Raw genomic sequence first — 24,110 nt, forward strand, 5'->3', positions numbered from 1 at the left:
CACTTGAATCTGACTACACGGGATTTTTTGCATTTCGCCCCCATCGAAATGGGGCCGCCGTGGCCGGGATTCGATCCGACAACCTCATACTATCATTCCTTTTTATTCCATCATCATCGCGTAAGCGTCATGCAGTCGTCATGCCTCCAAACTCATAGGTTACCTTGGTAAGCGAAAGTCATAAACCGGGACAATACTTGAGCCTGTGGGGTGTAATGGAAATCATCGAAAGCCTAACATTTATCGCTGCACTCTGAAATGAACGTCACTGCAGCAATATGGCCTGTCACTGCATTGCTCGATAGCGTTAGACACCCGCCGTGGTTGCTCAGTGGCTATGGTGTTAGGCTGCTGACCACAAGGTCGCGGGTCGAATCCCGGTGACGGCGGCCGCATTTAGATGGGGGCGATATGCGAAAACACCCGCGTCATTAGATTTAGGTGCACGTTGAAGAACCCCTGACGATCGAGATTTCAGGAGTCCTCCATTAGGTCCTGCCTCATAATCAGAAAGAAGTTTCGGCACGAAGAACCCCATAATTTAATTTAATTATGTATTTAGACGGACGCCTTTCTGTTTTCTATCTTTAGAAACGAATATGGCGTAGTACGTACGCATTTGACAAACTTGCAAGAGCGCTGAGCACGACAAGCATGTTAGCACCACATCCACCATGCCGTGTGTTTTGAATAAGGGCTGAGTTCGTGCGCGTTTCATATATCAGAGCTCTCCTCCATAGCGATAGTGTCATAGTGACGGCATAGTTGTACCACGGGGAGCATTACGCACCGTCTGTGATTTGCTTTGGGCAAAGAAATTTTCCCAAACGTTGGCTCACCTAGCGAAGTTTTGCGGAACGGCCGATGCCTCCTCAATTCCAGCGCGGCTTCCACTGGGCTGTGCGTGATTGACGCTGCTGCTGGACACCATATGTAGGGAACTGGTCATTCCTCTTTCAGAGACATGCGTATGGCCTGAGAGAATAACAGAGGCGTTAGCTCGTCTCTGTTCAAGGGTCATTCAACGAGCGTCAACATGTCGTGCTGAAATAAAAACGCGCAGATTTAGTATAGGTTTAGTGATAGGGTAACCTGATTTGAGTGCTTCCGTATGCGGTGCTCTTTCTGGAAATATGCCTTCAATACATATGACGAAAAAGACGTGCGTGGCGGAATTTATGCAATGTAGAATTTACCCCAAAATATGTGCTGTATTCAGTACGGCAGAATAGAACACAACACTGTTCCATGCTGAAGATGAGAGTATGCATTTTTAACGCGATAGCACTGCGGGCCTCGTGTAGCAGATAATTCGGTGTCTGCGGCCGGCGTTCACCGTGTTGTGAGCAAAAAATCATTCCAAATCAGACATACAATACGCAGGCCTTCCATGTAGCGCGAGTGCGTTACTGAACTAGATGAATTTAAGCAAAATGCGTCAGAAACACAGTAAAGTATGACTTACACGCAACCAACAGATATGATAGCACCAGATTGTAATTTGAATGAACGAGAAAACATTCTTTTACGCGGAAACCCAAGCACAAAGCAATTTCCCTGCGTTTCGACCACTCTTGTACTACGGCAGTGGCGTACTCACCGCCGAGAATCCACGGCCCACGTAATAAGCGGGGTCTCTTCCAGAAAGCTCGCATTCGTGCATAGCTATTGCAGGCAGCGTTTTCCAGTAAACATTACGGTTAAATAAATTGCAGTTACCGAGAAGCGTTAGAAGCAGCCAGGTATATTTGAATGGTATCAAGTTTCACTCTTCAAGGCGAAGCTAATGCGTCTTTGAAATTTTGGTATATCTGTAACCGGAGTCCAATCTTGGCTCTACATTTGCCGCAATAAGCATATTTCAGGCTTTACTACAGTGGCGATGGAAAATATGCGAAATTTCGTAAGCTAGCTTCTGCACAAACCTAACTTGCCTTAACCGTAATGGCCGCGTTCACGTTATAGTAAAGCTCCTTAGTAGCGCAGAAAACTAAAGTTTAGCTCTCTCGCTTCTGTCCAAGTATATGAGAAGTTCCCGGTAACCATTGCACTAAATTTGCCGAGGTCTGTTGCACTTAAACGAATCAGTTCAAATCTGGTGACTTGACCAAACATAGTTTTGTTTGGGCTGTGAATTCCTGTATGCCTTTCCTTTAGCAGGCCTTTAACCACGCAGAAACAGTGGCGGTGCATAGGCGACCAAAAAAGCACACAAGAGAAAAAAAACGAGTTAAGCGAAAGCAAGTAATATAAAGTGACAAAGCATTGGAATGACAATGTCAAAGTAATCTAAGGAATTTCTTGCGAGCGCGCAAACTGTTGCCTTCATCCTCTTTAGCGTATGCAAAATAAACCGCAATGTTAAACTTTTTCTCAAAGTGAAGTGCTACGGCTACGGTCCATACACGGTCCATATATATATATACATATACATACATCTGCATATACATACATATATATATATATACATATACATACATCTACATATACATACATATATATATACATATACATACATCTACATATACATACATATACATACATCTACATATACATACATATATATATACATATACATACATATATATATATATACATACATACATACATATACATACATATATATATATACATACATACATACATATACATATACATACATACATATATAATGGAAACAGTTTCATTTCCAGAACTCTATCTCTTAATGCGGACGCAGTTTGTCACCGGTCTGTAGGGCAGCTTCTGCGGTCGAGGGAAGGGAGGTGGAGCTTTCTCGATGTTGGTATTGACGAGATCTTCCACCCTTCTTGCGTGGACAGCGGGCGTGTTTTTTTTTTTAGTCTTGATTCTGTGAACACGTGGTGAGCATCGACAGCTTGAGTGCATTTTTTTGTGTGTGTGTGTGGAAATATTGGAATGTGCTTCGCGCTCGGCTATAGCCGTGAAGCCTACGTGGCTTTCATTGGTGTTGTATCACTTCTACTGGATGCCTCACACGTGGATGCAGCGATTCTTTGTTCAGGCATGTCATAAGATGCGAATGGAGAACAAATGCCAGGTCCGGGACCCTGCGGCCCATTTGGAGTTCTTTCCAGGATGGCGTCACTGTCGTGAACTTCTTTCACACTCGCTACATGGAACGGCTATCTTCTAAAAAAAAATGCCGTGCTGCCTGCATCGCGAGCCCGAAAAAATTTTGTTGCACGCACTTTCATAAAAATATTAATAATATTTGGGGTTTTACGTGCCAAAACCACTTTCTGATTATGAGGCACGCCGTAGTGGAGGACTCCGGAAATTTTGACCACCTGGGGTTCTTTAACGTGCACCTAAATCTAAGCACACGGGTGTTTTCGCATTTCGCCCCCATCGAAATGCGGCCGCCGTAGCCGGGATTCGATCCCGCGACCTCGTGCTCAGCAGCCCAACACCATAGCCACTGAGCAACCACGGCGGGTGAACACGCACTTTCATGAAATATGGAATTTACTAAATGCTGCAGAAATTCAGACTATTGTTTCGTAATGGGTAGCCGTTCTTTGGATCTGCTGTTAGTTCGCTTTTGTTTACTTGCTTCTCGTACCTAATGCATGTCTACCTACCAATCGCTTTTCCGATGTCTAAAAATACTTGCTCATTTGCTCAAATGCTGCTCAATTTAGGCAGCATTTTGTGTTCTTTATCATGTGTGTCCTGCATAGACCGCATCATGCTACTCAGTGAAACTCTCGGATTGGAACTGGTTCAGGAAGCCACATTTCGGAAATAGCCAATACTTGCTTGGTTACGTGGATGGATACATGTCTGTAGAGGGGGCACATCGAGATTCGATGTTGGAGGAAACCAGCGACAACTAACCTTTTGCTTTGGCCGCAGCAGTGTACTGGTTAGCCTCACTGTACGCGGTCTGAAGTCTTACTTTGTTTAAGCGTTGCATTTCAGAAACGAGAATTCCGTCATTTCGCTCATCTTTGTGGGATGAAATGTGAAGACATCCTTGGCATTTGTGAGATACAGGCCTTACAAGCCAGTTATTCTTTAAGGCGTGACGTAGATAAATTTCAGAGGAGGAAAATATTTTAGGCTGCCAATCATCTACAATTACACTATTACCGCATTTCCCGACCAGCCTTTCTATGATTATTCAAACTCCGCACCACAAAGCAGGCTTCTCTGCATGAGCTTCCCTAATGCACAAAAGTAAGCTTTCCAGGGGACGCGAATAACGGGTTTCCTTTTCTTTGTCATTTTCCATTGCTTCTTTATCTATTCTAAAGCGACCAATCATGTACATTTACCCAATGTTAAAAGTAGGATGTGCTAACTTCTCCAATGATGTATGTATTTTGAGGCAAAATAGTTTTCGTGTTAATTACCGATATTGCTGGGGTACTCAACAGGGAATCCTTACACATTAAAATTGAAGAGTGCGCTTAAGCGAATATGGCAGAGTTTATTGCATCGCCTGTGCTGCTTATACACCACACGTGTACGGTTTATTGCACCTCTTTATTAGTTGAACTAAAAGAGCAGGATGGGTCACTGAAGCACGCTTTCAGCACGTTACGAAAGAAAAATTCACGAAAAATGCAAGTTTCTGCTGCTGTGCACTTCAATGAATGGAGAGACCATCTGGAGGCGATTCGTCGATTGCTTGAACATGAAGTCAATTTCTTAGAGGTGCCCGTAAATTTCGATTGCTTCAAGAGCTACGCAGATTTCTATGAAAGGGCATTTTTGCTCCTCGTTTAGTCTTTTCCTTCCCCTTTCTTCATTAGACTGAGTGTAGGGTAGCGAACCGGAAGCTTGTCTGGTTGACCTGCGTGCCATTCCTATCCTTGCTTTCTCTCTCTCTCTCTCTTTCTCTCTAAGAATTTAGGAGCCAGGACTCTTGTACCTTTTGCTTCGGGCCATGACTTCTGCCTCTTGAACGACGGCAGCCCAACATTCTTGAGAGGGTCGTCGTACAGAAGCTGGCTATATCTTACTTTGGTCCCGCGGTACCTTATTTCCAGCAGAACTTGTTCCTGGACGAGTTGGTTTAGATCTAATCAATACATTGCTGCGGCAAAATGAACATAAATACTTTGTAGGGAGAGTAAGAAACTATTCGGGACCGCTATCACGACTCTGAGCGCTCAACCTGTCGCTTCTTGCTCTCCCTCCTAAGTTTATTTTCCTTTCGGCGCCGTAATATATTCGTTAGATCTTATTTCGAGCGTAGGTTTCGTGCAGTACGTTGACACGCTGAGAACAGATATAGACGCACCAAGTCGATTTTATACCTGAGGGAGGCCAGTTGGAAGGAGAAGATACATTGCCACATGGACCAAATATACAACGAACAATGAAACTAATTCTGTAACTTCTTGGACCCCCACAAAGCACTGTCTCGCGTAAGGCTTAATCGCCGGGGCGTACGTGTTTCTGCTCGGCAACGCAACCACTTTAAAGCACAGGCTCTCCAACAAGGCTGTCGAGAAGTCAATGTGGGAGAAGAACTTCGTGAGAGAATTGCAGGTGACACAGTGTCACGAACGGATCTTTAATCGCACGAAGTTCCCTTCACGCAAGCTTCGGCAACGGACGAACCTTTCTACATGGAAGAATAGAAGGCTGCTCTAGCCATTTGCATGCGTTCCTCTTCGCCCCTGACTAGATATTATAGCGCACGCTGCTGTACGCCTTCTTGAACATGAAGAGCGAGAGGTCCTGCTGTGTCATCCCAACGTTTCTTGGAGTGACGGAAAGAGCCCCCTCGTACTGAAATCATATCTGCTTCTTGCTCTCGCCAGCTTTGTTGGCAAGTTTATTGACAGGATGATCTCCACGTGCCTCAAGTTGTTTTTTGATCATTGCAATGTTTATGCAGACGCGATGAGCGGCTTTTGACGTGGCCTTTCGTGGGTCGACAACGTCATTGATTTTGCGTATTCAACTATAGCATACACCCAAACGCCTCTCCTTAGTGCTATCGTAAGGCGTGACTGGCGCTCATGGTAACGTTTCACGTGAAGCCATTGTTGACGCGCTCGTGTCCGTTCAAATCGGAGGTCACGCTATTCGCTGAATTGGGAGCAACCTGACCCGAATGAGCTTTTTATTTGGATTCACCGAGGATGGTGAAATTACCGATCACTACACCACGTATTGTTCAACATAGCCCTGATTTGGCTAGCGGAATCCCTGCCATACTCGGTCAGACTATCAATTTATGCAGATGACCTTTGCATCTGGGCTTCAGGAGTGGCTTCTCCGTAGGTTCACGAAAGATTACAAAAGGCTGCAACACTGACGTATGCTTATGTTAACATACAGCGCCTCGGCATCTTAACAGCAAAATGCGCATTAGTCACCTTAATGCGAAAATGAATGGCCGTATACCCGGTGGCTACTAATGGCCAGCCTATCATGCACAAGAGAACCCATCAATGTTTTGAAATCATCGTTGACCGTGACCTCTTCTGGACACCACCATGCAACCAATGTCACCATTTAAAAAACAATGGAAGGAAAATACGGAGACCGTCGATGTGTTCCGTGCTTCAACTGTACAAAGCGCTCTTCATGGATTTCTAGCGTTGCAGCACTCCAATGTTGTTAAGGACCCGGAAGACAAATTTCAGAGTGCTTGAGAGCATGCAAGTTCGTTCATTGATTCATTTGTTCGAATAAAGTAACAAAGCATATAAAGGAACATAGGACGAGGAGGAAAGAAGATTGCCTCGGGCTCCTCCGCGTCCACTTTCGGTAATATTTGAGACTATATAGTAGCACTGCTTAGAAATACTAGGTAAGGACAAGAAGCGCAGCACAGTTTAATTTATCATGCAGTTAAACAGTTCAATCAGCAATAAGCAGCCCCTAGAAAAAAAAAGTTTCTTGTAATGGCAAAGCTGAAGGAGCCTTGCTGCGGTTTTTTAGTGACGTCGATACGATAGCAAACTGGGAATCCCTGCTCACTTTCTTAATGACTGGTTTACTAGTATTGTCCTCAGCAGGAGTACAGTACCGTACAGGCGCGAGTAGCGTTATCGCCGCAGCGATTCACCCATCAGATCTTCTCAACCGTGAGCCTAAGTTCACGAGGCAACAGTTACATTTCTTGTATTAGAAACTATGCAGAATGTAGAGCACAGATTGCCAGGTGCAGAACCGCGCACCCGTGAACCAGCGGTGATGCTCTAGAAATATGTCGTATACGACTGCCGGCAGATTGCTGAGTCACGTGCAAGGTGAGGCGCTGTATACCAGCGGCCGAAAGTCTTCCCACACCTACCGGAGACTGTAGTTGTGCCACAAGCCGCGTAGTACTGCGTACTCCATGGCTCAGCGCCGGTGACGTCAGGAATTCTAAAATGCAAGAAAGATACGCACATGAACAGTGCGTCCTGCGAGGGTAAACAAAGGTAGCTGAAGATTTTAGCGAAAGCCAACGTTTCGACAAAAGGGTGGTACTCATGAGGACCAGTGCCCTTTTAACGGGAGACGTTTGCTTGCAGAATCCTTAAGGCACACAGGTGCGTTGCTCGGGGGCAGATTCACGCGCGCCCTGTGCATGTATGCTTTACGGTCTCTCGCTCTTTTGAAATATCTGCGCTAAGCTTTAGGTGAACATTGTTTGCTATTGTGTGGGTAATGGGCTATTTCTATACCTATATTTATTGCTATTGTTCACATGGCTAATGGAATTTTATGGTCCTGCTCAACTCTCCTGGTCTACGCTGTAAATCATGTCAGCTTTGCCAGCCTCTAGACTGGCTTATGTCCTTATATGGTTAGAACTTCGTGGGCAAATGAATAATGAGAAAGCGTCAAGGCAAAGGAAAAATGTTCTTTACTACCTTCCGTGTGAAGTCCGGTGAAATATATTGCATTAAATAAATACATTAAATTAAATTCCAAGAATTGCCTGAATCAACATTTTGGTTTTGGTTTCCAACTTGAAAAAATTCTGAAATCACCAATCCTAAAATAGACGCCTAAAATAGCTGGCATTTATGCGAGCATTTCCAATGTATCTGCTCATAAAATAGTTTATTTTTGAGTGCTGCGTATTACATCATTTTTGGGCACTTTAGATGTGATATTAGGGCAGTTTAAATCATCATTAAATTTTTAAGGCTTATAATTAAGTTGTAATTTTCACACTCGAGTTTCAATTTTCTTAACAAATCGAAAATGAAATTACTTTGATTTTAATATTATGATATTTTATAATACGACACAAGGTTTACAAATGTTGTTGCGGTGGTTGCGGAGCAAGACGATTCATTCTCTCGTATTTACGCCCTAGGTAGCAGATTCCCAGATAAAGCCTCCTGTTAAAGCCAGCACCATACTGTGAAAAGAAGAGCTGATAATTGGAGCGACAGGCATCAGAACTTCAATCCATCGCACAAGTTCGTCGATTCAAGCATAACTGTGCGATATACGGCATTCCATTACGCGTAAATTAATTAATTTTGAATTAATTAGATTAAGTTAAATAAATAAATCATGACGTCTAAATTAGTTACTCTATTGAAAGGAATTCCTACAGAAGTTTGGCTCACCTAGCATCATTTCCCAGAATGCCCGATGCTTCCTCCGTGCCCGCATGGCCTGTACTGGCCACTGCATACTGGCCACCCCCGCTGCTGCTGTAGACTGGATGTGTGAAACTGGTGCTTCCGGTTTCTCTGTTGTGTGCATACCCTGAAATCGGAGCTGTTGGATCCACACTGTCACAATCCCTGCTAAACACGCGAGGGGGCCAATAAGTTTTCGCAGGAGTCTTGATGCTAATAAATCCTAACAGCAGTGCTTCCGTCTGCAATGCTTCTCTAAATGCAAGCAACAAAAGCTGGAAGGCCCAACGTGGCACTACGAAAAAGTCAAGTATGCGCATTTAGAGTTATTGTTTTTTTCCTTGGCCTTTGATGCCTAGACGAGAGCATGGCTGTTCTTACAAAGCCTGATTTTGGTTTGCTTGCTTCTGGTGTTTGGATCATGCATTATCTCTGCGATAGGCTACTAGGTGTTAACCATCGCTTTGGCTTATCACACAATAAGATTGAACGCGCATGTAGAGACCAATGGCTACATACTAGTTTTCTGCTGGTATTCAAAAAAAAAACAACCACAAGAAAACCACGTGGTTATATAGTAATTTACTGCACTCGTATTGACTGCTTATATTTAGTTTATCTCATTAAATGGGAAAGCTTTTTGTAAGATCAACGGCTTTGGCTTTGGCGAACCTGAACATAAACTCTCCATGTTTTGCCTATGTGTTTATCTCGAAATGCAAGGAAAGGTTCATGAAAGAGAAAATTGTCATCTGCCAGGCCAAGAAAGATTGGTCCTCATACGACATGCTGTTAAAAAAACCAAATTTCTTTTGTAAACTGCAAAGCCTTCATTCTCAGAAACCCGCATACTTTTTCAATACATTTACTGTGTACGCGTGTACACAACAATTCATTCCTTCAAGAAATTGAGCTTAGCTTCGGACACGTGGTCATGTCGAGGACGGATCCAGCATAGACTCACGTTTTTATAGCCTTTTTTATCTGTAGAAGAAATTGTCGAAATTGTTATACAATAATACACAGCTGTCATCGTCTGCGTCTGGCATTTCTACATTCCATCCAATTATTACGACTATTTTGTAGGATTCTTTGTCAAGTCTAAGGTAACAACTATAAATGTGCAGCCGAGCTGAACTCATCATGCGATTATGAACTTTATTAAAGAGCTCCAAAAACAAGCACTGCTACTAATGCAAGGCTTGAGGAGCCTTACCACTGATTTCACTCGCCGTGACGGGGACATGATATGTTGAACAGCAAAGCAGGGTAACCTGTCTCGTAGTTGCGACAAATCGATCTCACATGGCCAGGTGGCGTCTTATAGCGCATGTTGCATTCCGCCTCTTTAATTGGGAACGCTAAACATTATAAATGCACATATAGCTACCATAGGTCTGGTAAATGGGCATCAGGAATTGCTCAAGTATAATCTACAAACTATCCTAGTGATTAGAACAGAATCGCACACGTGCGTGCATCTTGATCAACGTAGCGAATAGTCTGTTCAATCTTGTCACCAGGGGAACCTCATTTCATGAAACGACAGTCAATTTAGAATATCCTGCTCAGATTTACATGCGCAGAACCGTGCACCTGAGAGCAAGTGAGGATGCTGTTTAAGTGTATCGTGTGCGATATCAGACATCAGCTTCCTCAATCGCCAGCAAGACGAGGCGTGGTAGACCGTCTAAAAACCTTCCCACACGTACCCTGGATGGTGGATGTGCGTGCAGTCGTATGGTACTGCGTGTTGCTTTGGTGAACCCGCGTGGTCTGAGGATTTCTAGAACAGAAAACAAACGAACACTAAGGCCTGAGGTGAATAACAGTGGCGTAACAAAGGTTGTTTCCGAGGCTAACATTTCGGCAAGTTGATGCAACTCATGAGCACATGTCCCCTCCTTGAAACGTTTGCGCCCTGCGACCATAAGCTACACACATACATTGATCTGATACAATATACGGCCAGCTACGAGATCGATTTGAGCAAAAACCCTTTTGTTAAGACAAAGGGCCAAGCTATTACATCTGTACCAAGGTATAAGATCAATAAACAAAGTCAGTATCGTGGTATTACAGACATTGTATATTTGAATACCGACTTGCTCAATAAATGAACACTTAATGTTACATTTGTGTGAAAACACGCCTAATATCTTAGCTAACGACCACAAATACTGGCGATCACAGCGATGCCTTTATGAGCAGAACTTGCAAAGAAGGCTACAGGTGCTTGTCCCAAAGTGAACGTTCCTTCACGCCACTCCTTATTACAAGTGATTTTCAAAACACTGATCAGGCCACCTACAACAATGCATGAGCGGGAAGCCAGTGTCTAACAAGCATTTCTCTTTTCGCCGCCTCTTGTTCACCCTCCTACTCGCAGATGTTCTCGGGACTTCCAGAAATCTGCCTGGGCTACACATGTGTCGTCATACTTAGGACATAAGGGTCTTGGTGATTATTACGAGCAGGCCTCGATAGTCCATATCAAATTTTCTCGCAACATTACCTAGAAGGACATATGGCGACAATGTGTGTGCGAGTTTTCTGTCGGACGTCGTGATGCCTATGGAATGTCGGGATATTATAGAGGTCCACGGCGTTATCTAGAACGTTGCATAACCTGAAAGATGTTTATGGCTGCCTTGATACAGATTTCTTCAAATGAAACACTCGTAAAATGATTTCATTCACCAGCAGTACATTTTTCGATAAAGTTCTCTCCCCTACAGTACATTGCATACGCTGACAAACTGTTGCAATGCTTACGGAAATTTGTGTTCTCGAACGTGAGCGACCTGCTGACACTCTGTGGTTTCACATATTTGGACGTAAAATCACATGCCCTCCTAATTGAGCAATAATTTTGCGTATGTAGCAATAAAGAAAAAGCAGCTAATAACGCACTAATTTTGGAAAAGACTTTAACCATCATTTTCCTTCGCTTGCCAGGCGCGCATTGAAACTGTACTGGCTCTGCGAGAACAATGCCCAAAGTGACCCCATTGCGCATTACAATGCATGCAACAAAACAGTGCAACACCAATGTATCTTCTAGGTAATATGGTCGGAACCTGCATAGCTTCTGTTATACTGTGATTTGTCTTCGGGTAAAGTCAATATTCCGAAATTATGGGTGTGCCAACAGTCGCCTAAGCAGGCGCTCTTATGAATACACCGAATACACTTGGATGCGTGCCCGAGGGTATAGACTGAGTTATGTATATCTCAGGGTCCTCTTAATTCAGGTGCCTTTTTTGAGAGTTCACAACAACACACATTGTATACGGTAAGAGAACTGACGCAATGTGCACACAATGACGTTAAAAAAAGGGAAGCCAGGTAATACTCTACGCAAGCAACAAGTAGCTCAGAACCTAACATAAACCATTGATTGGTACCCTGAAACTGTCGAGACATTGTGGAATATGTTTGGCCTACTTCCCCCTTCAGGCTTCAAACGGCATAGTGACTTTGTAAACTAGTAATTTTCAACATTGTCCTGCGTAATGAATAAATATTAAGATTGTCCGACGGCAGGATTCGAACACAGGTCCTCTAAGCACATGGATCCAATATTGAAACTATTACGCCATGGACGCATGTATCGACAAGCAATGTGAAACGCCTTTATATAGTTATTGCGGGCAAGCCAGTGCCTTGAGACGCTTGGGGCATTTCGACTTGGCCACCTCGACAAGCTCAGTCGTTTTCATGAGCACCGATTGTACGTATTTGAACCGCCTTTCTCACTTCGAAGTGCATAGATTGCTCTGAGATTTACGATAATGAAGGCAGAAAAAGCTTAATAAACGGCTCCGCAACAACGTGTGAATAATCAGACAAATCTATGTACTTATCATACCGATGATGGCTCAACGATTGATGTGTCCGAGTACTCTCAAGTATTCCGTGGGAAACCCTATGCTTTCTGCTGTGTCCGTGTCGGGTCGCTCTCTTGCAAGAAGGTAGTATGTTAACACCAGCTCCGCCTGCCCAATGCTGAAAACTGCTGATGCAGTTCCTGTTTCAGACATCAGAACTAGCGCTCTCCTTGAACATTTATAAGGGGCAGGCACAGTTGAACTCCGGTAAGCATTCCCTGTAGTCTCCGAGTTGTTTAGCAATGAAACGTTTCTTAACTTCGCCTTACCTGGCTCCGTAATGTAAACTTGCTGATGCCTCCACCATTCCAGCGCGGCTTGTGCTGGGCTTTTCGGGATCGATGCTGCTTGTGGGCCCCAGGTGCAGGTGACTAGGGCTACCACTGGAATAGGCACCTGTATGTTATCAAAGAACATAAAAAGTGTTAATTCCCAGCACTGCAAGGCCAATTCATAAGAAATGACATTTTTTATCGTCGAGCAAAAATCATTTAGTGACAGAGGAATCCTATTGCAGTGCTTGCATATGCGGTGCAATTTTCTTTATGAAACTCGGTATTGAATGCATGCAAGACTGCGTGGCCATAAGAGAGCCGACCATGCAAGATTCTGCAATGTTGGCCTCTTCGGAAGATTATTACGCTCCATTACATACCTCGGGCAGAACAAGATATTGTTCGAAGCGAAAATGAACATTTCCGTTTCTTCAGCGCGCAAACCTTGACCCAATATATTTGCTGCATCATCAAATAATATGCGAATCAGATGCTTCACAATGTTCTTGTTCTTTTTCATCTATTACGAGCAGCAGACATAGCCCGTTGTAGAGGAAGGTAAAGAAAAAATGAGAGGATGTTTTTCAGGTACTAAAAATTTTTCTTCGAAACCTGTGCAACCTCTGCAGAATTTTTTTACCTGCTACGATTCATACATGCGGTGTCAACGACGTACTTGCATATCAGAAGCCGGTATCCGAATCACATTTGAGGACTCCTCTAGATGAAGTTAAGGAAATACAGCCTACAAGCGATGCATTTTTATGAGCTCATTACGAAAAAAATTGCCCATGCTACTGCAATCTCGAGAATATGCAAGTATGAAATGGCTTACAGAAAGGAAGATTGGTTGAAGTAATTACGACGTTTACTCACAGCCATTTTAGCCCTCATAACCATGCGCGGCTCGCGCGACGCTGCCGGCCTGGCCACGCTGCGGCACGCCATCTTTTGGAGGCGGCACCAAATCCGCGTCTCGTAACACACGGGCCTCTCCTTTTGAAAACACCGGTAACCATATCTCAGCGCCGAAAGTGAGTTAATTGTATGGGGTGCTGTATTTCTGTTTTCGACGTCGCTATCCGAACTGACCAAGTAAACTTGAGCGCACAAGAAATTGCAGCTTGAGTGATGTTGTAAGCAGGCAAGAGTAACCCCGGTATACAGAGATGCAACTTAAGCCGAAGCACATGCTTGACTTGATCCGAGTGACGCCTATCGGGAACGCGCTGAAGGAAACGCAGTGAGCGTCTGTGGGCCGGTAATGCCAGGCGTCATCTAAATCAAGTCAAGCATGTGTTTCGACTTAAGTTGCATCTCTGCATACAGGGGTAAGAAATAGGAGTGAGTGATTGAAAACTTTATTCAAGACGTTTGGCGAATTTCGCAGAGTGGAGCTATAACCACCACGATCTAGGTGACGGCCCGAGGCGTTTCACACGTGTGGTATCCTCGGCGTGCCGGACGCCCCAAAATTGATCGGCGAGGTCGTGGCCGAGAAGCGCGACCTCCCATAGCGCCCAGTGGTTCGAGACTGACATGTGTACCGCTTTCACCTGGGACCCTTTCTGCTCGCTACGGTTGGAATCGGAAGAAAAATATCTTCAACTTCTTCGCGCAGTAACTAGTCTATGTGTTGGGGTCCTGTACAGGGAGTTGAAGGCAGGAGACTGCATTTTCTTAATTTTGACTGGTGCCTGGGATGATCTCGCTTTGATCTCCCAACAATGCCCATTTGTTCTCGTTTTGTTCTCGCCCCATTAACTTCCCATTCTCGTCCTGATTTCCTGGATAACGGCTCTGGAGTTTTGCTCAACGTCTCCAGAAGGTTGCCAAGAACTGGAGATGCATGTATAGTGTGCGTGTGTGGGTGTGTTTGCGCATGTGTGCGTGTAGAAAAAGATGGAGAGAGGAAAGGAGAAGGCGGGAGGGGCCAAGCCTAGTTGCTCGGGTACGTGGTGTCGCAACACACCAAACGCCTGCTGATGCAAACGCCCCTGCGGGGCTACGTGTATTTCATGCTTGAAGCGGCTCTCATTCCATACATCCCTGTGTAGGCAATCGATAGACTGTACGACAACATTAACATCTGGCAGATCCCACGCCCTGTGGGAGTCGATGTTATGCGAAGCAGTGTGCTCGTAGCCTACAAAGTTGATGAAGCGACTGTTAGAGCACTGAGATGTAGACAGATGTTTGATGACCTATATGACACCCATGTCACGAATTTCACTCATGACATGACCAATCAATTACAGGAGAGCTGTTAAGCGCTAGTTGCCCTAGGATCGTGTCCGCATGGAAACAAAATCTCGGAGACCCGCAGCGGAGTTGAAGGAGGTGTTAAGGACTCTCCACACGTGGGCCGATCCCGAAGATAGTGCAATGCCGGGTCAACCCGCTGCAGCGGTTCAGTTCGCCATTGAGAGACCCACATACACAGTCTCCTTGGTGATCCTTCACAGATTGGAAGGACAGCGAGTTTTTAAGTTCGTCAGGCACTTTTATGCTATACCGATTTTGGTACATACCAAGACGTAGGCGGCTGTTTCATGTCGTACATGAAATGCAAATCATGAATCTCCTATTATGACCTATCATTTCCGCTCGTGATCAGTCTTAACATACCATGCCAATTATAGAACATACGAAGTGAACGAAATGACCATTAGAGTCCGAAGATGTAGGAGCCTGCTTCATGACCTACATGACACTCGTGTCATGATATCCAAATTATGCCCTATCATTGATGTTGCTGATACGTTCTAGTAATATTATGCCAATTTTTGTGCCTACCATGTTAACGAAACGAACATGAGAGCAGTAAGACTTAGGCGGCTGTGTAATGACTAACGTTAGACGCATGCCATGATATTCATGTCACGACCGATTATTCATGTTCGTCATACACTCTTTCATACTATGCGTATTTTTACTTGACGAAACGATCATGAGACCTTCAGGGCCTTTAGACAGACAGAGACAGACAGACAGACAGACAGAGAGATAGATAGACAGACACTGTCAGAGTAGCAAAGTTTTACCAAAAAATGCTTTGCATTTAAAAGATTAGTGTATGCGCATATGTAAGAGTCGTGTTACAGTGCTTATATTAGCTTGGAAAGCAACGAAGAAGCGATAATTTGCGAGGAAATGACAGCTAACTGTGCAACAAAGAGCATAAATGTTCGTTAAAGTGGGGACACTATAGTTAGGTATGCAAGTGTTCTAGCTAGGGACACATATTTCTTAACTTCCCAGATATTGCGTGGTGGTGGTAACAACGTTATTAACAATCTGGCAAATTCGTGGCCTGGGCCTAGGCCACTCCCGAAGAAGTCCGGAGATCCTGTCTCCTCGCCGCCTCACGGGCTTGCTGCATGGCCCATAGTTAAATTTCGAGATTTGAGCTTCGCAACGCGGCCGTCCATCGCGCCGCAGCTTCATCTGGGGAAACTGTTTTTTCTTTGCATATAACATCACATTCCCAGAGAATGTGTCTAAGATATGCGTGAGCCCTGCTGGATAGTTTGCAGTTATCGTCTGAGTAGATGTCCGGATATATCATCCTGAGATGGACGGTGTTGGGGAAGGTCTTTGTTTGTAGCTGCCTCCAGTCTACCGCTTGAGCCCTGTCGAGTTTAGGGTTAGGGGGCGGATAAAACCACCTTGAGCTTTGATAAAATTTTGTAATATCACAGTGAAATTAAAGAAAAGGAAAGCGCTAGATTTAGTAGCAATAATTACGGTGGAAGCTTCCTCATGACGACCTGCGATGATAGGGCAGTTAGCATTAAGCCAATGTAGGGGCAGACCGCAAAACTGAATACACGTTCATTTACAACGTGAAAGGGAGGGGAGAGTCTAGTAAGAACGCTAATCGCGTCTTCGCCTACCATAAAGAAAATTTAAATAAACGCGGCTTGCCAACCTCCGGTACTAAAGATTTCAGTTTGAGCATCTCTGAATTTTATTGAATTATAGTGTTGTTGCATACGGGAATATTTAGGGCGAATTCATTTTCGAACATTTGTACTTGTATGGGTAGCACCGTTAAAATCACCACTAGTATCACATCAGTGAAGGAGGTTGCACAGGTACTGGGAGAACGAAAAATGCTTGAAGTAAGCAAACAGTGCTAATCATCTTACTAAAAAGAGCACGTATTAGGTTTCGGAAGCAGAGGTATCTTCCTGTCGTGGACTTTCTTGATACGAAATCACTACAATTTAGAGGTAGTGGTACACTTATAAGAGGCCGCGGAATACTGTTCTTGTTATTATGGGCATAGGGTTACAGGTTGTTCAAGTTTCAGAAGCCTATAGTTGGGTTAGTTTAGGTATTTTCATGGTCTCAGAGCTTAATTAGGTTGCCCAAAATTTTGAATCCCATTTCGCAACATTTTCATTAAAATTTAAATTTGCATATTTCGTTGCTCCTCAGCTTGTTAGAACCTAGAGCTTCAATATAAATTTTCTTGGGTAGCCCCAAATCATATGCCGTAATTTTCAGTCAGCCGTATCAGGATACGTCGGTTGCTTGTAGCATGCTAAACGTGAGCGATTCTTCCGTGTAGTACCGTTCTGCTCCTCCGGTATAGCCATCTGAAACACAGCCCTAAGTGCACACCTTACTCTGCATTCGTGCCAAAACATCATTAAACTGCAATTCTGTGATATTATGGGCCGAAACCTTAAGAATAATCTGGTCACCTGGGGCTCGTCAACGTGCGCCCATTGTACTGTACACAGGTCTTTGTATTTTGCCGCGATCGAAATGCAGCCACCGCAACCACCACTTAACCCATTGACGCTGTGCTGAGGCGCGCAATGGCAAAGCCACTAAGCAACCACGGTGGGTGTCTAAGCAATATCCTTGTCAACAAAGTTCAACGGGTTTAAGAGAAAAAATATGGTGCCAGCACGACGAACACACAGTCTGCTTGACGAATAAATATTGAGATTAATGGTGAAGCGCCGATTTCAATTGCTACTGAATCGATGACTGCGTAGAATGTACAGTCTCGGCTTCTGCCCCGATCTCCTGGCAGCGTGCCTTTGCACTTCACTGATGTGAGAATAAATGCATTCAAACACAGGTTCTGTATGAATTTGCACGCATCTGCACAAATTTCCTACTAAGGAGAGTGATAAGGCGCCTCCTGCAGAAACCGACTTGGCGGCTTTGGTGAATCGCGTCTTCATGCGCAATAAGTGCACCACTGCCACGCTGGACGTAGGCAACTCTCCTACATTTGTTGCAAAGGCGAATGACCATCGCCTACGTACCATCGAGGCTGTACGTCTGGTCGGCTGTCGGCCTGTGCTGCGCGTTCCGCTGGAAATGCCAGGCGTCGTCAGGACAGCTGCAAATTAAAAAAAAATATTGGTGTGAGATACACACAGCTGTGGCAAAAAGTTGAAATTATATTTTATTACAAGCAAGTACCGAGAAACCAAAACTCTGTTTGGTAATCGAGCTGGTTCCAATGTTTTGGTCTCACTCAGAGCCTAGGTGATGGACAGGATCCGCATCATCGAGGCACTATAAGTAGCCAATTGATAATTATTGCACCATGATCTAGGCGTGTTCCAATTAGGCATTTGTAAAAGTTTTACGAAGTTCTTGTCACTATACCCCAGGTTGTTTGCGACAGAATTTTAGGAATGTTCATTGTTTTTTTGGCAGTTCTGTTCAAGGTACTTAAGGACTGAGTCACTAACTATGATAGAGAGCAGAGAACTCTTGATGCGTCGGCGGTCTTCACAGTAGATTTTCTCTTCTCTTAATCTTGCCCCCCCCCCCTTTTCCCTTTCGCAAGTGCAGGGTAGCCAAACGGGCTCATTGTTGGGTAATCTCAATGCCTATCATTTACCATATCGCTTTCTCGGGCGTAGAATAAAGGTTACCTTCGTGCCTAAAATGCTGCCTTAAAATTTAGTGCTCTCTATTCACAGGTAAATGTTGCTCATGCACCTCAATATGGGAGACCGGAATGACGCCTCTATCTCTTGAAAGAAGGAAGGAGGGGCTTCTCAAGAAATGTGGCTTAAATCAATTCTGTGCTGATGTTGACGCTTTTGTCAAGCCAATTTCGACTTGTCTTTCGTAGAATGCTAGGCCACACAAGTTAAATAGAATCGGCAAGTCATCAACATAAATGGACTAAGGCATACGTTGTGGAATAAATGAACGTGCTAAATTCATTTTTCACAACAACAATGATACAAATAAGTCGCCCACACCCTGGTAACCCAGTATTCTCGATGAATGACCTGGACGGAATATTGCCAGCACTAATATTCTACGTTAGCTTCGATAAATGACTTTCTACTACATTAAGCATGTTGCCTCGAAATGCCCGTTTCCGAGATGTCGCAAACTTCCGTAGGGCCAGGTGGGGTGTAAAGCGTTTTTGACATCAAGAAACAATGACAGAAAGAACTGTCTTTAAGCAAAACCTTTACTGATGTAAGACATAATCCGCACAAGGTGGTCAGTTGTGTTTCGGCTGTCTTTAAAGCATCGTTCGTAAACGTCAAATAGTTTGTTTCGTTCAAGAAAGTAATAGCCCACGATTAAGCCTCTTTTGTAACAGATTAAACGAGCAGTTTCATGACGCCATAGGCCACTAACTTGCCATAGAATATGTGTCCTAGCCCTGTTTCAAGATGGAGACATAAATAACCTTATTCAGTGCTAAGTAAATTTATATTTTGCCCACATGGAGTTCAAAACTGGCGATAGAGCAACTTACGTATCAGCCTGAATGTGTCCTATTATTGCGTACATAGTCTGACCATTTCCCGGAGCAGACTTCTCACGAGGTATTTAGGACGTTCCACTCTAGGTAGGGCATGAGTGTATATAATGTTATGTTGATGTCTTTCGAGGAGAATGCTTTACCTCAAGCAGAAAAATTTCGGCTCATTATCAATAAAGAGGCATCCAAAGGAGAAAAAATTACAGCGAGAATCACACCAAAGGGGGCTATGTGCATTTTCGTCTCAATATACTATGTGGAATTCCGGAAGTTCATCTATAAGGCTCGGAAACTGTTTCGCGAATTTGGTGGTTAGGAGGTAAGCAAATGGAAGTGACTTTTACCAGCCTTTCGAGCAGCAGTTTTTGGACAGCAACAGTTTCAAAGGTCGTTCGGAGTTGTAATTGATGGGTGGGAATTTATTTGCTAATATAGCCACACAACCCGACGAAGTGAGACCATCGTCGCGGCCTCTCTGAAAAATGACATTGCCTAGGAAAGTGTGTGTGTAGATATTACGTGTATTTCCTGAACAGACAGAGCTTTTAAGGATTGATAAATTGTGGGGTCTTACGCGCCATAGACACGATTTAATTATGAGGCGCGCCGTAGTAGGGCGCTCGGGAATAATTTGGTCTACCAGGGGCTCCTTAATGTGCACATAAATCTGAGCACACGGGTGTTTTCTCATTTCGCCCCTACCAAAATGCAGCCGCCGTGTTAAGAACTTAATCCCGCGATCTCGTGCTTAGCAGCAGAACACCATAGCCACTAAGCAAACACAGCGGTTCGCAGCACTTATGCACTAAGTTTCTAAATAAGTTGTTTGACATCATCTAAATTGTGTAGAAGTCTCTTTACATTCCTTTGCATTGTTAGTGTGTTCATATTGCAGAATACATTTGTGCTGCCTGTCTAATACACGACTGCTAACTTAGCTTACAGAGTCCGTTTGGTTCTATATGACGCAGGGTTACTGTGGGTTATACGGTTCGAAGTGAAACGGTGGTGCCGTTCGACTAGGAATCGTGTTCAGCGCCCTTCTTGGAAGTGGTGGTTTGGAAACGCCTCGCCTGGAGTGACAGTATCTTTAAATGCCACAAACCTAGAATTTGATGAGGTTTTGTTAGATGGTGGTGAAACGCTGGCTGCACCCGCCGAAGGGGCTTGTTGTCCAACATTAGGCACATCCTTCGTGGGCAAGGCTGCTGCGGCACTGTCCCTTTATGCACCGCATCAGCATACCCTATGGTATGGAGAAAAGAGCCGTCTTCTTGCGTCCTTGACGCGTATTCAGGCGTCTTTGAAATGTCTTCACGCGTCTTTGAAACCTCTTCACGCGTCTTTGAAACCTCTTCACACGTCTTAGAAGTACACGTTTTCTTTTGCTTTTACAGTTGTGATCTATTTTTCTATTTTCTATGTGGCATAAAATCGGGAGTGAGAGGCCCGGTCACCGTCGCAGTTCGCCCACTGGCTGGGTTGCTTTATGTCAAGAAATATTTTGAAATGGTGGCTCACCTCACGGTGTCTTTCGTAGTAGACGATAGTTTCTCGATGCCAGCTTGGCTCGTTCTGGGCCAGGCGTGATCGGCACTAGCGGTGGACACAACAGGTGCGTAGTTGGTGCTTCCGCTGTCAGTGGCATCTGCACCGTCCGAGAAAACAGCAGAGGTGGTTACCCGTCGCTTTGCAGAGGTCATTCAAAGAGCATGAAAAATAAATGGTGGCATGCAAAACGTTTTAGTTGGGCTTTAGGCATAAGGAAGGCTGGCTGCTGTGTTCGAGTGTGCAGTGCGCTTTTTCTATCCGGAATTCTGGAATTCGGAGCTCAGTGCACGAAAAAAATGCACATTGACGTAAAAGACAATCACATTGAAATTAATGGAATGTTAATTTTTCTAAAAATAATTACGCTGCAAACAATACAGCAGATTAGAACACGACCATTTTCAATGCGAAGGACGACAGCTCGTATTCTTTAACTGCGCTACAAAGGTCAAACCTACTTTTCCAATTTCAAGCAAGAGGTGTGTTCGATGCTTCATTAAGGTCGCAAAGAAACGTATGTTAATTTCAATAAGCAGGCTTTGGCACACGCCAAACTTCTCTTTACCAAGAAGGACACCTCTCGTTATTGCAAAGCTGCTTAGTTAGCAACGCGCAAAAGGAAACTTCAGCTCGGAGGCTTCTGCCTAAATACGTGGGAGCAGGGATATTGTTTTTCTCGGTCACGCTTGCACCAGATTTGATACAGGCCATCGAATGTGAAAAACAAATGATGAAATCTTGTAACTCCCATAAACTAACCTATTGTTGAGACGGTGACTGTCTATATAAAAACTATTGAATGCGCTAAAATTTGTAAAAAAAGAATATGAAGCTTGCTACTCTAATTGGGCCATAAAAACGATATGATAATTCTGGAAAGTAAATTGACTAATACCCGTAAATTGAGAAAAATGATACGCAGCAGTCTGAACTTTACCACAATGTTGTAGCTAGGACTTTTGAAAAATGCCCGGAAACATTTGTCATTTCCATAAATTCTAGATTCATAAAGCAAACTCGGCCTGCTATGCTTGTTTTAGGATGGGAGTTACTAAATTGTGTTAGTTGTGTTTCAAATTTTGGGGAACTTGCCAATTTCCGGGAATTCTGGCATACCATCCAGGCCCTAAATGCGTAATTCCCTTACTGCAGTGACTAGAACATGCTCAAATGGAACGAACATTATTCATGTCAGTCTAAGAGCTGTTACTAAAAGCATTTCGGCATTTTACATGTTGAGCATGACAATTTCAAATGTTCGCCGAGCCGAAGCTTCCTATTAAAAAGAAAATTGTTTCGAAAGCATGGGTGCTGCAGTGAAAGGATGACTGCCGAATGGTGTCATGAACTCGGATGTTGGCACTTTACTATTGTACCCGATATCCACTACCTTATATAGATGAACGGGTTGTGTGCATAAGTGCAGCTGCAGGTTCTGCATACCGCCTATTCATTCTTAGCAGTAGACAGCCTGATCGGGTCGTGGACGAAGAAAAGGTGACAGAACAAGTCTAAAAACTCCATTCATGCTTGAATAGCCAGGAAAACTATGTCATGATATGATAAACGCCAGCTTCAACCCATAGAGAACAATTCTTCAAGATCCTGGCCATCCTATGCATATGTTTACTTACGTCTGTAGCTGAAGTTCCTAGGAATTCATTTACAGTTAGCCATGCATGATTAGCAACTAATTACAAACAAATATGGCTCTTATCCACTGCACGCCTTCGAGACCTTCCACACTGATTAAAATCGGCCACCCAATGCGTATATGTGAGGGTCGTGTCGCGGGCATAGGAGAAGATGGGAATGACTTGCAGAATTACAAGTTGACAGGGTAGTATCGTTGGATAAAGTAACCGCTGCAATCTCGCCACACTGCGGTAAACATAACGACCGCGTGTTTTCCAGAATACTAATAAGGTGTGGCTTGTTTTTCGTAAGGTAGACAGAGAGCTGTCTTAAAGGTCCTCTCACAAGGTTTGGCTGTTGTAAATACACAAGCACGGCTCGTAAATTAAAAGGTGTCTACCACGTGTGAAACGTATAAGCGGCTGCTTGGAAGGAAACAGTTGCAAACAGTTGGCCACGTGCCCTTCATCTGGAAGAGGTCGCGGAAGAGGTCGCGGAAGAGGTCGCTGAGCAAGAGGTCGCGGGATCGAGTGCCGGCGACGGCAGTCCCATTCCGATGGGGGTGAAATGCGAAAACACCTGTGTACATAGATTTAGGTTAACGTTAAAGAACCCCAGGTGGTCAAAATTTCCGGAGTCCTCCACTACGGCGTGCCTCATAATCACAAAGTGGCCTTGCCACGTAAAACGCCATAATTTTTGTTTCATCTGGAAGGAGCGCCGGTTTGAGAGAGCTGGTCAAAATCCCGCTAACAAATCTATCTGTGTAATGCTAACTGCTTACAACAACACTGACTACTGCACGAGAATTAGGTTGATCATCCAACGACGGAATACAAAACAAATAGATGTGTCGTACGAAAAAAAAACCTATCGGAATATATAATAGAGCAGGGGCTCGTCACGTTAACATGACGTAGGCCCTTTGCGTAGAAGGAAAAGAAGCAACACCGCTTGAGGATAACATTCGAGGCAGAGAGGGAGATTGTCTGGAAGCAGTAACACTAGCCTGCTGACGGCACAGTAGCACGACAGCTCGATGTCATCTATCCTCTCCCATAACGAATGTACTTAAATAATTGTATTACCGAAACACTCCCTTGACGGCGCATTGGCAATTTACTGCCTTTAATTTAAATTTGCAATGGCGCCCGGTAAGAGGCCCTTCAACGACAGGATCCTCAAGCAAGCATTTAACGTGAAGAATAAAACATGCGGTTGGCTTGCTACGCATTGGTAAGTTCGTTACTCTGGCCCCATTCCAACACGACATCCAAGACATATCGAGAAGCGTTCATTGCCTTTACGAATGAATTCATCGTGTTGAAAATGAATTGATTCGAAACTTGAGGCACGTAGAATACGCGTAGTGTTGACTCTGTTAGCACTCAACTCATCTGCATGAATTTCACACTACGACTGC

The 24,110-nt window shown here is 44.2% G+C and overlaps 1 protein-coding gene across 2 annotated transcripts in view; it reads right to left on the bottom strand.

Moving 5' to 3' along the window:
* The window catches only part of LOC139050021 (uncharacterized), a 42,555-nt gene that overhangs the window by 13,412 nt on the left and 5,033 nt on the right, over positions 1 to 24,110 (bottom strand). For both annotated transcript variants that reach the window (XR_011508714.1, XM_070526118.1), the window contains exons 3-9: positions 21,023 to 21,149; positions 18,027 to 18,103; positions 12,733 to 12,859; positions 10,286 to 10,359; positions 8,559 to 8,712; positions 7,283 to 7,356; positions 840 to 975 (exon numbers count right to left, since the gene is read on the bottom strand). Coding sequence is in view for 1 of the 2 variants with exons in the window: in XM_070526118.1 (XP_070382219.1) it covers positions 840 to 975; positions 7,283 to 7,356; positions 8,559 to 8,712; positions 10,286 to 10,359; positions 12,733 to 12,859; positions 18,027 to 18,103; positions 21,023 to 21,149 (769 nt within the window). In the remaining variant the exon portion in view is untranslated. The remainder of the gene's footprint in view (positions 1 to 839; positions 976 to 7,282; positions 7,357 to 8,558; positions 8,713 to 10,285; positions 10,360 to 12,732; positions 12,860 to 18,026; positions 18,104 to 21,022; positions 21,150 to 24,110) is intronic.

Source organism: Dermacentor albipictus, chromosome 9 (genome assembly GCF_038994185.2).
Source record: "Dermacentor albipictus isolate Rhodes 1998 colony chromosome 9, USDA_Dalb.pri_finalv2, whole genome shotgun sequence".
Lineage (NCBI taxonomy): Eukaryota > Metazoa > Arthropoda > Arachnida > Ixodida > Ixodidae > Dermacentor > Dermacentor albipictus.